Source organism: Osmerus eperlanus, chromosome 20 (assembly GCF_963692335.1).
Source record: "Osmerus eperlanus chromosome 20, fOsmEpe2.1, whole genome shotgun sequence".
Classification (NCBI taxonomy): domain Eukaryota; kingdom Metazoa; phylum Chordata; class Actinopteri; order Osmeriformes; family Osmeridae; genus Osmerus; species Osmerus eperlanus.
Window position 1 is genome coordinate 6,688,680 of NC_085037.1, and position 17,787 is coordinate 6,706,466.

Sequence of the window (17,787 nt, forward strand, 5' to 3'; positions counted from 1 at the left end):
CCAGATCCAGGTGTGCAAAGCTTGTAGAGACGTACCCTAGAACAGTGGTTTCCAACCCTGGTCCTCAGGACACCCCTGTCCTGCATGTTTTAGATGTTTCCCTGCTCCAACACACCTGATTCAAATGAATGCGTCGTTATCCATCTCTGCAGAAGCCTGCTTATGACCATTCATTTGAATCAGGTGTGTTGGAGCAGGGAAATATCTCAAATATGCAGGACAGGGGTGCCCTGAGGACCAGGGTTGGGAACCACTGCCCTAGAAGACTCGCTGCTGTCATTTCTGCCAAAGGAGCTTCTGTACTGAGGTAAGACATTTGCAAAGATTTATAGAAAACATGTTTTCACTTTCATTATAGATAATTAAGTAGATTATTGGGCAAAAATGGCTGTTTACACACATTTACAATAGTGTGATAAAAGTTAAAGGGCCTGAATACTTTCAGAAGCCACTGTACACATCCTATATGTATTTATTGATTCTATCCATTCCACAGTAACTTACTGACTAATAAGTTCTAGAGGCAGAAAAGGAATTAGCAGTGTCACTGCCTCCATCTGGTTCTACCCTGGAACATATACTCACACAGTCATCCATTAAGGATGGGGAAAAAATCGCTTCACATATGAATTGCGATTCACAATTTATTTTTATTTTTATGTATGCATATATTGAATCGAAATTTGGTGGTGTAGTGGGTTGAGATCAAGGGCCTAAACCACAACGACCTGGGTTCAAATCCAGCACAGAGCGTAGTGCCAAACACATTCATGGGCCCAGATCCTTGTAACCGCAGCGCACTCCCCGACTGTCCAGATCCCCTCTCCCAACCGTCCCACCAGGAAAGGCTCAATCAAGAGTCTAAAAATAAATGTACCTTTTATCAGTTTTATTTATAAGTCGAGTTTTATTTATAAGTCAAAGAGTAATAAGTTCCTTCAGCCAGATTTGAACACAAGACCCCTCACACAATAGCCCACATCCTTAACCACTGAGCTATCAGGGATCATAATCTCCACTCGACATTTACATTTGACATTGAACTATCTAGTTGTAACAACCTGCAGAGTTGGGGTGTCAGAAAACCAGAAGAAAGCAGGGCTCCCCTGTTAGCTCACTGGGTTAGTGTGCGTGCTCTGAAAGCTGGGTAAGTACCACAACAGCCTGGGTTCAAATCCAGCCTTCACCCTTTTCTGTATGTCTTCCTCCCGCTCCATTCTTTTCCTGTCACACTTCAATTAACTGTCCAATACAGCATGTCATGCTGCAATCGTGACCCCAACAATCGAATCAAATCGTGAGGTACCAAAAGATTCCCACCCGTATCATCCATACAAAATTATTTATTTAGATATATACATACATTTGTGGAACATAACTGCTTGACTAATTGAAGTGTCCTGTGTGGAGAGACAGCCTTGTGTGTGTGTGTGTACACTGTCAGTATCCTGTGTCCTATAGAACCAGTCTGTTGACGTTGAAGATTTTGACAGTGTGGTCATTTCCAGCACTGGCTAGCTGGACCCAGGGGCTCTCCTCTCCAGTGGCTGTGCCCCCGACCACCCCAGCCAGCCCCCCCCTCGGCCTCCAGCGAAGCCTCTTCACTGCCAAGGTGTGACTTTGACTGGTCGGGGCGTGTGGTCAAGGAAACTTGGAGGGGTGAGTTTTAGAGACACAGGCACAGTCTAACAGGCTTGTCAGAATGGCTCAGTCATTACAGATACAATGGAAACACCAAACACACACACCCACACACACACACAACCATACATGCATTTCTAAAAAGCTGATGAGGCATTCACTTTCTCAAACTCATTTATAAAAGTGCTAAGTCTGCACACTCACAATAGATTCCCTGGAGTCTAGACTATTTGATATTAAACGCCACAGGATATTTCCTGGAAAATGGCCTTCTAGTGCTCTCCAGAGACTCCTTTCCTCCACCCCCAAACACACACCAACCCCCACCCTAACCTAGCTGCTCTGGAATAAAACATCTAAATTAAAGCCATCAAAAGAGGTCAAAAGAGAGTCTACTCACAAAGAACCTGTTGAATACAAGTTCCCTTCACAGCTGCTTGGTTCAATAGAGCCACACCAGCCAGACTCAGGAAAGCTCTTCAGCCCTGAATGTGGATTTTCTACTGTCTGGTTGGTCATGAAACAAGTGTGTCTAAGTTGTAACCTGCAGCTTTGTGTGTGTGTGTGTGTGTGTGTGTGCGTGCACACACACACACAAGAAGGATACAAGGCGTTTGTCTCCCCATGTCGGATCCAGTCTGCCCCTCTGTTCTCAGCAGGGTCCTCAGGGGGTGTCCAGCGATACAGCAGGATCCTGCCACACTCCAGACCCACAGCCAACAGGTAGCTAGGAGGAAAAACACACACTGAACCTAATCTCTATCTACATGAGGCATGTTTGGTTTTGAGTTCAGCATGTGGCCAACTCTAAAGATGTTGTGGTTGGCTGGTAGGTGGATTGGCGGAGCTACCTGTGGTCGGAGCAGGGAATGGGGCAGAAAGACACAGCAGTGGCTGCATCCCCAACGTCCAAGATGGAGGAACAGGGCCGGATGGCAGGTGGACTGGCACTGGCCTCTGGACTGCACTCACCCCACACCATGACCTGGACGGCCACACACACACACACACACACAGGTATAGCTTAGTGGTAGACAATTTGACTGGAGATCAAGAGGTTGCGGTTCAAACCCCCCTCCCGTATGTTGCTTTGGATGAAAGCGTCTGCTTAATGAACACATTACATTATTACACACACGGATTAAAGTCTTATAGAATGTGCAACAGCTGGAATTAGTGCAGCACAGTTTTTGTACACAACATTAAATATTAAAACAATAATTACATAGTCATTATTCCCAGGTCCAGAGCCTACCTTCTTGTCGCGACTGGACGTCACAAAGTACTTGCTGTCCGCACTCCAGTCACATGACCAGATAATGCGTGTGTGTACCGCTGTGTCCTTCCCCGTGTGTGTGTACAGGGAGAAATGGGGTTCTACGCAAACACACACAAACAGAAATTGCGTAATTACATCAGAACATTTCAATACATAACAGATCAATCTAATTAATAACCAATAAATGTGAGTCTTCCCTCCAAGCAAGTTGTGGTCATCAAACGGCAGCATGTTCCCTGGCAGTCTGTCTAGAACTTTCTCCTCAAGGTTATTTGTATTCTGTTGATTCGGTGTCTATCTGCCCACTAGACAAACAAGCACACAGACCCCACTGCAAAGCCTTAGATAATAACTGTACACACAGACACACACACGCAGGTCGTGTCTCCTCTATCTCAGGCTTGGCGAGCACCGCTGTCCAGCACCCCGCCCGGCCAGTCAGGCATGGTTAACCACAGTGACAGAGAGGGAGGGAGGAGGCAGAGAGGGAGGGAGGGTGAGAGCAATAGACAGACAATGAGGTAGAGAGCATGTCTGCACCCATTTGATAGAGATTTCTGGGTGGCTGACAGGGCAGACAGTGATGGGAGGGGTGTGGGGGGGGGGGGGGCTAGGATAGAGGGAGGTATAGGGAAGAATGGTGGGAGGGAGGGGGGGGGTGTAGGACGTTGGATCAGCTCTGACACATCCAGACTCCCTTGGTCTGGTCTAGTGGTGTGGAAGTTAAACACACACACACTGAGTGATTCAGCTCTCAACTACAACAGACTGCATCGCAGCACACGCACACACACACACAGGCAAATGGGAGGAGGACAGAAGTGGCTCCACCAGTTAGCAGCTGTCACTGTCCATTTAGGCCTGAGGAGACAGTCAAATGGGCGCCAGTGTGGTGGTGGGGGTGTTGTTGCAATACACAATCAGCTGGACTGATATTGGGTATTGGACTGATGTATTATTAAAGGATGAGTCATTGGATATGAAGTTCAACTATTGGCTAAACATCCCCCATTGCCCTTGAGGCACAACACCAACCAATCACAGCTCTAGTCGTTCTTGGCTCATACCTGCGTCTTCTCCGGGTGGGGGCTGGTCCCGTTGCCACAGCGACCAGGTCCTGTCGCGGGACACGGCCAGCAGGAAGTGTGCGTCGGGGGAGAAGGCCATCTGGGTGATGGTGAGGGTGTGGCAGGGAAGTGCCTGCAGCTGTCTCCAGGAGGAGGCGCTCCAGAGCAGCACGGCCGCATGCTCCGCCTTTGATGCCTGTGGGGGCAAGAGATGCATTTTTACGCATGCATGCAGCAAATTGCGTTCCTGTGTGTGGCCAAGGTCAATGATGCAGCTCTCCCAGCTGTGCACAACTTGACACTAGCTGGAGTTGGCTACGACTGACAGCTCAGAGTCTAACCCTGGACTAGTACAGGATGTGCGTGTGTGCTGCATATGCATACCTGTGTGTGTGTGTGCGTGTGTGTGTGTGTGTGTGAGTGGTATGCTCCCAGGCGACATGCAGAGTGTGTCTCCCTTCACAGTCTCTCTGTCGGTACTGACAGACAGCACCACTAGGCCACACACCAGCCTTCACTGAGTCATCACACACACACACACAGTGTCAGGGCCAGAGGTCTCCAAAACTCAGCAGTCACACCATTTCAGACTATGGAGCTGACATGAGCTTCAGCTCAGTTTCAACACAGGCCATGATGTAGAGAAGGGCGACAGGCAGAGGAGGGTGACAAGCGAAAGCAATGCTTAGGAATACGTGTGGAGGACGGTACTCGAGCCATGTGTGTCATTACCTTACACGCGGAGGCCACCACCGTCTTCAAGCTGTCAGAGGCTACACAGAACATCTCAAAGCCATGTCCATACCTGAAGGAGGAAAGACCGGAAGAGGCAAAAGAGGAGGGGTGGAGGAGGAGGCTTAGTCAAAAGGTGAACTTGTGTGAAAAATGTCTGAAGCAGAAAACAAGATTGAGAATGTGCCTCACTTGGCTTCTGGTGGCCCAGCTGCTAGCAACTGAACAGGTAATGGCACACGTGCGCATGCACACACACACTCATTGCTCAGAGATGCTATTCAGTGATGCCTGAACGCCGAGGCATCTGTGCTTTACTGGTGAATAAGTAGGCAGAGTGGAGAGAGACAGCCATCAACATGGTGAATGCATTCGCTGACAGCGGGGAGTGATGACGCTAAGCTAATCACTCACAAAACCCTAACTGCTTTCAGCTCGCTGACAATCACATTGTCTGTTGGTGTTTGGTGACATTTAAGACAACAGACAACAAAGCCTTGTAGCACGGGAAGATCTTTTGTATGGAGGATGGTGAGAAAATAATTCATTATACTGAGAATTAATTATACTGCAAAATAAAAACTCCACTTACTCATTATATTATTATTTGTTCAATTATTCAACATGTTTTGCCAAAAGGGATTTGAGGGTAAAAATACATCAGACCAAATACACTGACAGACTCTTCCGGAGAAATGCCAAAGCTGATGATTCTCTAGGGGCTGACGAGGAGGTGGATTCAACATCATTTACAAAAGGACTAGGTAGGTTGTTTGTGTGTGTGCGCTCACGGACAATAAAGTACTCACAGTTTCTGGACTTCGGGCCATAGTGTGTTCTGAAGGAGGTGGTCTTCAGGTGGGGGTTCTGGAGAAACAGACGTGCGTGCAAACAGGCTTTTTTTTAACACATAATTGCAGGATGGAACACTCGAAATTCCAACAGTTTTACAATTAAAATCCAAGCGGTTTCTAATTTACAACATGAGGATTACATCCAAGAGGCCATTATCATTTCACTGTTTTTAATCCTCTCATGTTAAACAAGAAGAGGGGGAGGGAGAGAATTAGAAACACTGAAAAAAGAGAGAAGGAAAGAAAGAGGGAGAGCAAGAGCAGAAAGGAGAAAGATAAATTAGAAAGGGGTAAAAGTGGATGAGAGGAAGAGAGTTAGACAGAGCGAGAGACATGAGTTCCAGAACAAGATGGACGCCTCGAGACAATGTTCCTTAGCATCACACGTGGCATCCCTGCGTTTAGCCCCTCCAACCAGTCATTTTCTCCAAAAGCTATTTTGAACAACGGCCCCTTTATCGTTCAATTCTTAACGCCCCCCTTAGCTTCAGGCCCCATGGACCCCCGCCCCGTCTCCATCTGTCTATCTCCCTCCTCCCATGTCAATCTTGTCCTCCTCCTAGTCACAGACTCTTACGCAATCTCTTTCCCTCTCGGAGATTCGTCGGTTAACCATGTAATTGAAAGGCCCTCATTCCATTTTTTCTTCCCTTTTCCTTTACTATTTACCCTCAGCTACATATTTCTTCTAATTATAACCCCCCCTCCCGCTTCTGAAGCTAATCAGTGAATTGCCGTTATTCCGTTAACGGGACCGTGTGCTGCTCGCTCTCTGCGTTGCCCCGGGTCATCGATACAAACTTTGCAATCCCAGATCAGACATGGTTCTAATTACAATGGCAGAAAGAGGAGCTGCTTCAATCCTGATCACAGCTCTCCAGCCCACTGCTAGTTCTAATGGTCCCTCTATACCCGATGGATTACGCTTCCTCCTTTTTGCTGTCCATAGCTCTATCCATCTCTTCAAACCCTCTCTTTCTACCTAATGACTAACATGTACGTCCCCTCAACACCTTTCTGTGTCTCTCCCTGTCTCTACGTTCTCTGTCTGTGCAGGGGGTAAGGCAGAACAGTGTCTAATAACTACTTGTCATGAAGACTGGATATCATTGTCTCTTACCGGAATTACTTCCGTCAGGAAGAAGGGGGGGGGGGGGGGGGGGGAGAAACTAAGTCTTTTAGCCAATCACAGGGAGAAAAGAAGAGTTTACAATTACCATTGAGGGTGAGAGGGTGGAAATAGGACTCCTGGTATTGGTCAGAGACACTGCTGAACCCCGGCTCACCTTCCTGATAGGTCTTTGACGTGAGATCATCTGTCAATCACAGTGCAATGACCAATGAGAAATTACATCGGATCCATCATTGGACAATTTCAAAAGCTCCAGAGAGTGGATTTTAAAGGGAGCACCTTGAAACACAGCTTTGTTGGACAGGCCTAGTGCTGGTGTGCTAGCACCTTCTGGAAGCTCTGCAGTGTCCTGGGAACACACACACAAACAATACTCAATGGAGTCCTATGAATAATGATAAGACATTAAAAACACAAGTGATGCTCACACTAGAGGCTAGCAGCTTCTCCAGCGGGTTGCCAGATATGTTGGCGAAGTTCTCCACAAAGTTGCGTGGGGCACGAAAAACTCGGAGGACCTTCTCGTCCGCCCCGGAGACGAACTGGAACCTCCCGACCATGGCCAGGCACTGCATGTCGTAACCATGGATCTGGGGTCGTGAGATCTCATGCCAGGTGGTCTAAGCGTTGAAGGGATGGAGAAAGAAAAAGAGAGAGATAAGAGAAAATATATATAATCATGGGTTCAAGTTATCGGAATGTCCTTCAATATTAGTTTATTGTCAGTTCTTAATGATCATCTCTACTACAGGGTGGCCTCTACCAATTAAGAGTCAGCAAATTCTCCTTAAAATGGCAGGAATGTTTATTAAAGACGTGTAGGACTTGAGTCTTGAGTGGCTGTCACTGAAATGTCTTATTTATGTCAACAGGTCTTGTTCTTTTACACAATAGGCATTATGCAAAGTGATTGCAATCTCAGAACAGCTCGTCAACAAATTTCCCCTGGAGCATAGACAGCCTTTTTAAAATGTATGAAGAATCTATACGTGTTTACATGAGGCAGAAAAACACATTTATCTGCTTAGGTTTGCCTTAAACACACACACACATTACTAAATGTAGTCATTTGACTGCAACAAAATGTGCCACCTAATGTGTCGTACTACCATGAATCTAAACATAAGACTTTTATCTTCATTCAAAATCTTCCAATAGTGTTAGAATAACATAATATAACACTTCATGAAGTGTTTATGTTAAGTGGCTACAGAGGCAGGTATCTGCTGTCAGAAAAGCACTGACTAACCTAAACTTGAGACACTGAGGAGCGCAGGTTACTAACCCAGGCCCTCGCTGCATTCCCTGTGGCCTACCTTTGTGCGTCCCCCCCTCCTCCAGGGGGTAAGCAGTCTGGTGGTCTGGTCCAGACCCACGCTAAGGAGGAATTCTCCCTCGGGGTCCCAGCTTAGGTCCTGAACCCCGCTGAAGTGTCCTGAGATCACCACCCCCGGCCTCCACTCTCCCTGGGGATCGGAGAACACACACAAAGAGGAGTTGCAGGTCCCTGTGTCCGAACAACCCCAGTTCCCTACCATTCGCCGGAACCTACCTTTTGGTGCTGGTTCTGGTCCTGGTACCAGAGATGCAGGGCCCCATGGAAGGCATGGGCCACGATCATGGACCCATCCGGGCTCATCTGACAACCGTAGAACCCCAGTGTGTTGCCTCCGACCTCCCCAACACGCACCTGCAGCGAGGGGGAAGAAGAGGAGGAGAACATGAAGGGGATATGGGAGGAGGAAGTGAGACAGAGGGGAAGGCAGAAGGGGAAGATAGGAACAGTAGTCATAGTGTTCATGGGCTCCCTAGTTGTGCCTGGGCTCCATCAGGTCCAGCTAGAGGACATATTCACTGGCCTCAGCTGGCAGGGATAGTTCGCCTTCCGGGTCAGAAACATTGGCTCCAGAACGACATGATCATGAGATCAGGTGCCACAGACATGGGAGACACAGAGCCCATTTTTGTTTTTCTGAAAGCACCTCTGAGTATTTCATTTAGCTGAACACGGTTTGTTTATGAACATCTAGGCCCGACTTTGATACGAGGGATCTTACACAACCCACTGAACCTTTCTGTGGTGTGTGGTTGCATCTAGTCTTTGTCTACACCTGTGGACTGTTAGTCAACTTCAAGCAACATGGTTCTTAAAACTGAAGACTTTAAAAAGCTGCTCAACTTCATGTTTAAATCTGCTTCCTGCGAGTGTTCCAATCTCCTCTTTTCAAACAACGGAAGCATACAAACATTTCCAATCAGGCAAGAGAAGCCAGAAATGATGCAAAGTGGGACATATTAGCATAGTCCGGGGAATAAATAGTGTTTGTCCCATTTTCTTCCGGTCTTTGGAACTACATTTGTCTAATGCGATAATGAGAGCTGCTCCGGCTCACTGTATCGTATTTAACAAACAGCCAGAAAACACCCAGCAAAGCTAAGGAACAGAGGAGTGTGATTTGAATAATTGGATTGAGACAGCCTCTCTGACCTGTGTGTAATGACAGCAGAGTTGTATGTTTGGATTATATGTTGAAACTGTGCATTCCTAGATGACTGAGCAGCCCTATCTGACATAACCCAAACTAATTAGCTCCAAAACCCTTCTGTTCAATTAAATCTCTAAATTATCAAACAACACTATGCAGTAGGTACAAAGTATGGATTTGACCATCTGAAGTATGGTTAATTTAGCAAATTAATCACCCTATTGCATACTTAAAAAACAAAACAACACTGTTGTGAAAATGCTATTTTACTGAATCTTGTATCCCAACTCATTTAATCTAAGTCTGTCAGATTTGGACAATTTCCAGACAAAGTGGTTGGCCAATTATGCATAACCAAATGAAGATGATTATTTACTTGGTAAACAAGAAGGCCTACATTCCTAGTAGAGAGGATTCTAGGGAAAAGAGGATTATAATTGAGTGATAACATTAAGACATATTAAAAAAAATATGCAAAGAGGGCGTCAAATTTACACATGAATTCGTCCCGTTTTCTGACATTAATTCCCAATGAAAATGAGAAACCAAAAGAGAAGAAAAGACTACATTAGCAGCTCCATCTGCAGAAGGTTGTGTATCCAGCTGTATTTACTGTAAGATTGTGGAGCTACACAGAAATAACATCTCCAACACAAAAGCCCCACAGAAATATTTCAAAATAGAACCTAGAAATAGCAAATGTTTTCTAGAAAACACCACTGCAGTGAACATTTTGTTGATTTGAGATTGCCTACATTGTTTTCATCTTCAGCTGATTGAGCAATCTTCAAAAATGAAATGATCCAATAAATATGATTTTATTGGTCCTCCAACAGTTTGAAACTACTCAAGCATCGCTGTTCAGTGAATGTCACTTAACTAAGTAAAAATGAAGATGTACCAGAGTGACTAGGAAGGCCAGGGCAAGGCTGGCCCTGCCAACTCGTAAACATTCTCAATGAAACACAACAGGACTCCATGGTATTTCAAGGTAAATCTGGCAGAAGTGCAAGATCTATTCAGATCGATGGCAGTAACTGTTCCCTCTGGAGAGCATTGTCGGGCTGAGTCAGCACAGTGGCCTGTGGCCAGTTCCTGCTATCCAATATCTGTTAGTTTTTCAATTTCATTTTCATGATTCAAGATGATTTATGGAACATTCTATTACCTACTGGAATGTAATAGGACCGAATTACCTTGTCTGGAGTGTTTGCAAATAGGAGGAGCAATTTAATCCATCTGGACTGTCCTTTGGGTGCAAAACTTTAGTTTTGTTGATGATTATTAATACCCAAACATACTTATATCTGTAGTTAGATTCTTCACAGTACCAAACAAATCCACAGCTTTTCCATACAACAAGGTCAAACTTAGCTCACTGGTTCAGCACCCACAACTACTAAAGGAGGAGGGTATAGCTCTGGGGTTAGAGCATTAGACTGCAGATCAAGGGGTCGAAGATTCAAATTCCCCCATGTACTATACCTTGCTCTGGATAAAAGCAAATGAATACAGTACTATTATAAATCTGAGGCGAAAAGAACCAGATGAGCCTGTTTGATATGGTCTGGTCTTAATTCCTATCAACCTATCCTCTGTTTCCTCTTCCTGCCTTAAGGAGTACGCTTGGTCATCAAGGACCTTTGATGCCACACCCCTAAATCAGTGATACGCCAGGACTAATGGCACTGATACTCTGTGCCAATCACTCTGAGCGACATTAAGCAGATTGATTTTAAAATTCCACGCACAATGGCCAACTGTACATCATGCCAAAAAAGTTGGTGGAGGCAGAAAGCCGTCATCTGTCTTGTTTACGAGGGGGGCAGCAATATGGACGTCAAGTGTGTCAAGTTCACTTGAGAAGGGGGAGAGTGGGAAGTAGGATGACAAAAAAAGAGGAGGTGAATGAGGTTGGAGAAAGGGAAGCAGAGGAAACCAGCACAGTGGCAGTAGTTATTTTTCCATAATGCATTGGTGTTGACTAATTAAAAGACTATAAAATTGTCCGACCACCTTCACGCTCTGCCGCAAGAGGGGTTTCCAAAATGACATCCGGACGTGGTTAGCTCAGGAACCACGACTTGTTAGAGGCTCAAATGAAAAGGCTTAAATGTCAATACCTCGTTTCTTGATGCCACGGTATAATTTGTAACCTGCATGACAAAACCCGCTCAAGGAGTGGTTGGTCTTTTCATAGTCGCTCCAGACTCCTTTTAAGTGGCGCCTTGCAGGGTTCTCTTCAAGTGGTTTTGGATTAATAAAGGGCTATTGTCAAATGCTAGCCCAACGTGAATTACACATTTCACATCTTAAGCTGTCCACTGGTATGCCAGCTAGTAGAAATCAGCGATTAAGTTCTGCAAAGCATTGAGGTGCGCGATAACAGACACTTCCTTTGTAGACAGGGAACCTGTCAGTTCAAAGGGTTTTGCTCTCCGTTTGAAAAAAAGGCAAGGTGACAACAAAAAAAGGTTCAGAGCATACCATCATATAATATGCACTTTCACACTCTGAACAACAAAGAGGTTACTCGGTGGGGGGGAGGGGGGGGGGGGGGGTTCTATGTACAGTCTGTCCAAAGACCTGGCAACCTGGATATTTGTACCAGTTTTTTTTATTTATTTCACAACCGATTTCGGTTTTAGGTGTACAATGCTATTCCATTTAGATTTGACAGTCTAATAAAGCTAGAAGCTGTTACACATGATCCTAATCAAGATCCAGATGGAAAAAAAGAAAAAACGGAGACGCACAGGAGCACGAAATGTTTCCGTCAACTACAGAGGCCTTGTCTTGGTTTCCAGACTCTGTAGACACAAAGGCAGAGATCAAAGTCACCCTGTGCCACTGATTAGGCACCCTTCCTGTCATCTTCGGCTGAGGCGCCCCTCAGAAAGCCTGTTTGGAGTGAGTGGCAAGGGTCAGGCTTTCTTGATTACTTAAGCAGCTGCGCATAGAATATGTGTTGTGTGTGTGTATATCAAGTTTGAGGAGAAAGGTTATCTAAGGCATCCAATCTCCCCCAGAATTCACCTGCCCCTCTTGGCCAGATGGTAAGGTCCAACTTCCACACTTCTGTTAAAGTTAGCCTGGCATATGTTCTTCAGCTCGGAGAGAGAGGGAAAAAAGATGAGAGAAAAAGATGGAGGGGGATTGAGAAGACAAAAAAGTGAGAGAAACAGAACAAAAATTTGAGTCCCCCCCCCCCCCCAAAAAAAAAAAAAAAAAGAGAGAAGTGTAAGGTTCGGGCAGGTCTTCAGTTAGACTCTTCATACCCTGTCGATTCGTCCCAGGGAGCAGACTCTAAAAAGAGTCTGTGAGTGATGGCAGGGAGATGGGAAGGACAACCTCCAGCAGCCCAGTCTCACCAGGCCGCCGTCCATCACTGCTATTTCTATCCAGTCAGTCTCACAGTGGGGAAGTGAAGAGTACAAAGGCGAACTAGGTAGGGAGGTGTTTTTTTTAATCTTCCTTTTTGTGAAGTGCACTCTTACATTCTCAGAAAGAAAGGTTTGATTCGAATAAAGTTTTACTTGTTGAATTGTTTCCGTCTTGGGTCAAGCGCCGTCAAAGGGTTCGGATTGACAGAAATGACAGTGTCTTCACCTCTTAGTAATAACATGTCATCAACAACTCAGCAGTTTCAGGAACCTGGGACTGTCCGTCCAAGACAATAGTTTTGGAGGAGCCACACTGACCTGCTCCACCCACACCCCCTCCTCTTCCGGAGCCCAGAGGATCATGGTCTTGTCCATGGAGGCTGACAGCAGACTCAGAGGTTGGCGCAGCGCACCACCTGTAGGGGAATAAAACAAGATAATGTCACAGTCCAACTTGATAAACAACCACACAAACAAATAGCCAGACAGATGCACGGCAGTCTTACAGTTCTCTGTTAAAGAGATTTTGAACCTCAAAGAGACGAGCCCTAAATAGCTTGGTAAAATCGAAACTTGAACTTGCAAATAATATTAATACCTGTGTGACCGCCATATCTTTATATAACTCAGCCTACCTTTGGTGACAGGAGGCTGCCAGTGGACTCCATAGACCCAGTTCTCATGGCCAGCCAGGACTGTCTCCAGAGACACAGCATAGGCTGAGGAGACATCTGTAGCAAGGAGACAAGGAAATGACACACTTAGAACTCCTGCCAAGTGCCTACGGGTGCATCTCAACAGTCTCCAGAGGCACCCTCTCAGTGCTTGTCCACACTCCACCAGCCCTCACATGCTACATCCATTTTCCATGACATTGCTTTAATGCTACTGAGTAAAAAAAAAAAGAAGACGCCTTAACCCCTTAACCGGTTGCTCGAATTGAATTAACACATTTCTGTTTTTTCAACGCCCAGTTCCAGAAACCCCTCCTCACCTCTCCTCGTCACTGTGAAAACATCCTGTTTCATCTTGATGATGGTGGGATCACCTTGCACGTCTCTCTCGGAGCCAGACTTGACACACAGCTTCCACACCCTGATCAGACTGTCCTGAGAACAGCTGGCTAGCAACAGCTCCCCCTCTGGATGGGAGAGGAACATTAGTTCAAACTGAAACTCCTCATGTAACAAATTGCTAAGAATAGGAGACTAAAGAGTGAAATGTGAATATTTTCAAACAATGGGATTCAAATATTTGGACTGATGATGGGAGATGGGATTCATACCCATTACCAGATAACAAATGCATATGCCCTACTTGCAAGTGCTCCCCTGCTAGACCAAATGCTGTTATTGCAGTACTGCAATGCTGTTATCCACAAAAAGTCATCTTGGTTATTTACGAATATGCGTCAACTGCACTCCTCTGCACAGTCCTCGAAATCAAACCCGCACCCTAATTAGATTAATGGTTGTAATTGGGCCAAACTGATTCTGGTTGGATGAAAATTAGTTTGAACAGGAGGGTGGCCAGACCCATCTGCCAGAGCAAATAAATCACAAGTTCTTAGACTAATCTGGTTCCCAGGCAAGGTTTCTATGTCCCCTTCCATAAACTTCGACAGCTGTAGTGCTCACCTAGGGGAGAAGACCACTCCAGGCCTCTTATCCAGTCATCATGTCCTGGCAACGACAGAGCCATCTGAAACTGAGAAAGAACCAGGCAGGATACTACAGGTCAAAGAAGATCCATTTAAACCAACTACTTTTCAACATCGGTTCCATTCTGTTCAGGCCTATTCTGTCCAAAGTCAACGTGCGTGTCAGTGAGCTTACCTGTCCATTCGATTGCACATACAAATAGACCTTGCAGTCGTCACCACCGCAGGCCAGTATGGGAACTGCAAGAAGTGTGAGAAGGGTTAGTAGTACCCAGTCATGCTGGCTCAGTGAAGCAGACTGCAATTCTGACTGCGAGAGAGTAGACAGGAGGGAGGAAGGGAGGTAGGGGTGGGCTAGGAAGCGGGGGAGGGAGAGTCGAGGTACAGAGGGAAAGGGTCAGGAAAAGCGTTAAACAGAGGACAGACAAGGAAAAAGTTGCAATAATGTGACACATAAGACACTTGAAGTGCAGATTGGGTTTTGAATATGACATTCAAGTACACATTATACTATATGGGTGGGTGGGGGTGGGTGGGTGGTTTGGGTTCAGGATAAGGGGACGATGCATGGATGGGGTAGGACATCTCGAAAGGGCTTACCTCTGCTGCCTGGCAACAGTGCCAGTGAGACATCCATCATGAACCCGCTACCGAATGATATGGTATGGATGCATTCAGCTGAGCGGAGAGGGGAAAGGGAGAGAGAATTAGCCTTTCTAATACTCGATGAGTAATCTTCCACAAAATGAATATGAAATTATGTTTTAAAAAAATCGCTGGGCCCCATCCATCAAGAAGCGTCACTAACTCAACAACCCTTACAATGATTTTATTAACATCTCGGAGAGCGGGAGGCAGTGAAACAGCTAATTTGACAATAGTGGTGGAACACATTTGTCAGAAGGTGACATGTTTTTAATCAGCATCCCGAGGGTCTTTTACGAGCACAAGGGACAAACTGACACAAGCTGGCTGGCAGAGTTCAGACCTGGCAGATCAGATCATTCGCCCCCAGGATATGATTCAGCGTGCCCACACACACACACACTCCATAACTGTCATATATCATCAGTGTTCGCCTTTCCCTGCCTAATAGCGACGCAACCCCCCCCCCCCAAAAAAAAAAGACTTTAACATTGGACAAAACAAGTCTCCAGGGAGCAGCTCAACCCACCACTCACATTTAACTACACAAACATAGCTTTGTCTCTGACCCAGGCTAAGAAGTACACGATTAATCACATCTAATTAGAGACATTAAAGATATAAAAATGGGGAGAGTTGGCAGTTTGATAGCGATGCATGCCATGTCTTCGGGAGTTGTGTAAGCTAGAGAGTGGTGCCAAGTGAGACAGCAGACCACCCACACACGCTGCCTCGTATTAGACCATGCTCATCGCTGTGCTAATCACTGTGAGACGGAAGATAACACTAAGACAAGCCCTCAAACCTGTTTTTAATTCATATTATTTTGAACAGATTAAATTGTAATGATAATTTGAATACGTCCTTTTTCAATCTACACACACAATCATAATACTATGGGCTAGGCTGGACTGAGCTAAGCTGGACTGAGCTGGGCTGGACTGAGCTGGGCTAAGTTTAGCCGGGCTAGGTTTAGCCGGGCTAGGTTTAGCCGGGCTAGGTTTAGCCGGGCTAGGTTTAGCCAGGCTTTGGGGTAATATAATCAGAGCCACCTGGCCTCTCCCACCTTCAGTCCTGTTGCTGAGCCAGAGTCTGACTGAGGAGTCAGATGCAGTGGAGGCGATGAGGATCTGGGTCTGGTCCAGGTGGACAGCATCAACTGAACACACAGGCCCTGTGTGGCCTGTGCACTCCACAGCCTTGGCAAACTGGGAACACAAGACAACACAGGTGTGAGGTGTGTGACCCTGATATCATATTGGATGCGTGTGTGCGTGTGTGCCTAAACCCTACCTTGCCATCTTGAGCCTCCCAGAGTATAACACAGTTATCTGACCCTCCTGACACAAGGTGGGTTTCAGCATCTGTGACCGTCAACAGAATCACAATAACAATATTGGTCAGAGTCGTCCATGAACAGTAACAGATGTGTGGTATTGGGATGCCTGCTCTATGCATAGGGTAAGGTGTTTTGCCAGTTAACAATGATGCCAACATTTTGACAGCTAGGCTACTCACCACAATCTTGTCTGTGTACCCACTCAACGGTATTCACCCTGCCGGTGTGTCCGTTCAGGACAGCGACAACAATTTTTTCCTGGAGACAAAAAACAGTCGTTGCGAGGTTAATAAAATAATTTACATTAAATAGTTCAACTTTGCTGAGCTATGTATTTTTTAGCTAGTAAAGGAAATTCAAGAAGGATGAACTAGCTAGCTGTCGTGTAGCTGTCTGGTTTAGGGTAATTACGTATGTATTTTGAAAGCAACCGTTTACCTTTGGGTCATAAACAGCGACCGAATGACATGTTCCGTATGCTATGAGACCCCCACGACCCCACGAAAGAACATTTGGGGTTCGATTTGCACAACATGCAACATGGCATGTTTGCATCACGGGCGCCGCCATCTTTCTTCTGACTACTGCGAGCGGTGTGTTACTGTAAATAACCGCGTGATGAAACGTTCCCATCATGGAGTGCACTACTTGATAATTATGTTCCATAAATGTCCACACAGTCGAGCTGTGCGCACCTAAAGTTATTTAGAGATAATTTATAGTATGCAAATCAGCAATTGTAACTTTCAATTCTGTTGATAATTTCTTCACCTGTATTATTGAATACATACCAGTAGATGGCGCTATACAATCATCCATTCAAACAGTTGATTTAAAAATAATAATAATAATTAACTAGGCCTATAGGCCTACATTTACCACTAATCACACGTCATATCGTGACGTTCGTCTGAAGTGACGTCTTAACAAACTATTAGAGTTACAATATTAGCAATAAACAAAGGGCTAAAGCAATATCCCTGGAAAATCTTTTTGTAATGTATTCAAACTAGATCAACAGCGCCTCAAAGGTTTTTCAAATGGAGTTTCAAGAGTGGAATTTCTCATTTCACCTCCTAATTGGTGTTGACGTTGTATTGACCCAGTCCTTGGTCTGAGACATAGGGCTACATTTAACAGATTTCCCCTGTAGTCGGAAATGATTGACCTCAGCTGTGCTGTCAGAGTGCCCTGGTTAGAACAGCTCCTCCAGACATGCTTGCTTTCAAAGGTTAGGGCGACAGTTTTGTCAGAAGTGGTTTCTTGCTCCCCGCTTGACAACATCACAAGAAAGAATCTGTTGTTGTATGTGAACCCTTGAGATGAGATGATTAATGACAATACAAAAAGGAGGAAGAGTGATGGTCTTGAATCGCGAGAGAACAAAAGTGTGTGTGTGTGTGTTTGTATGCGCGTGTCAGTGAGCAAGAGGCAGAGAGAGACAGAGCGAGAGATGAAAACAGCCCTTGGGGTTTGGTATTTGGACGCATCATTATCAACACTTCAGGAGAAAATAGATTCCACTCTTCCTCCATTGTCACATCACCCCCTCAGACGACATCAGCCGGC

At 45.6% G+C, this 17,787-nt stretch overlaps 1 protein-coding gene across 1 annotated transcript; it reads right to left on the minus strand.

The window, feature by feature from the left end:
- Window positions 1-894: 894 nt before the first annotated feature.
- On the minus strand, window positions 895-16,985 carry elp2 (elongator acetyltransferase complex subunit 2). The gene is made up of 22 exons (XM_062445740.1): window positions 16,657-16,985; window positions 16,398-16,476; window positions 16,173-16,243; window positions 15,946-16,087; window positions 14,835-14,912; window positions 14,410-14,474; window positions 14,212-14,281; window positions 13,569-13,715; window positions 13,210-13,305; window positions 12,893-12,990; window positions 8,258-8,395; window positions 8,022-8,171; window positions 7,134-7,325; window positions 6,985-7,054; window positions 6,791-6,889; window positions 5,529-5,586; window positions 4,720-4,792; window positions 3,988-4,183; window positions 2,897-3,018; window positions 2,493-2,626; window positions 2,249-2,368; window positions 895-1,624 (listed from the first exon to the last, which is right to left on the minus strand). Exons 1-22 carry the CDS (start codon window positions 16,882-16,884, stop codon window positions 1,456-1,458), a joined length of 2,595 nt encoding a protein of 864 aa, XP_062301724.1. The 5' UTR covers window positions 16,885-16,985; the 3' UTR covers window positions 895-1,455.
- Window positions 16,986-17,787: the final 802 nt, after the last annotated feature.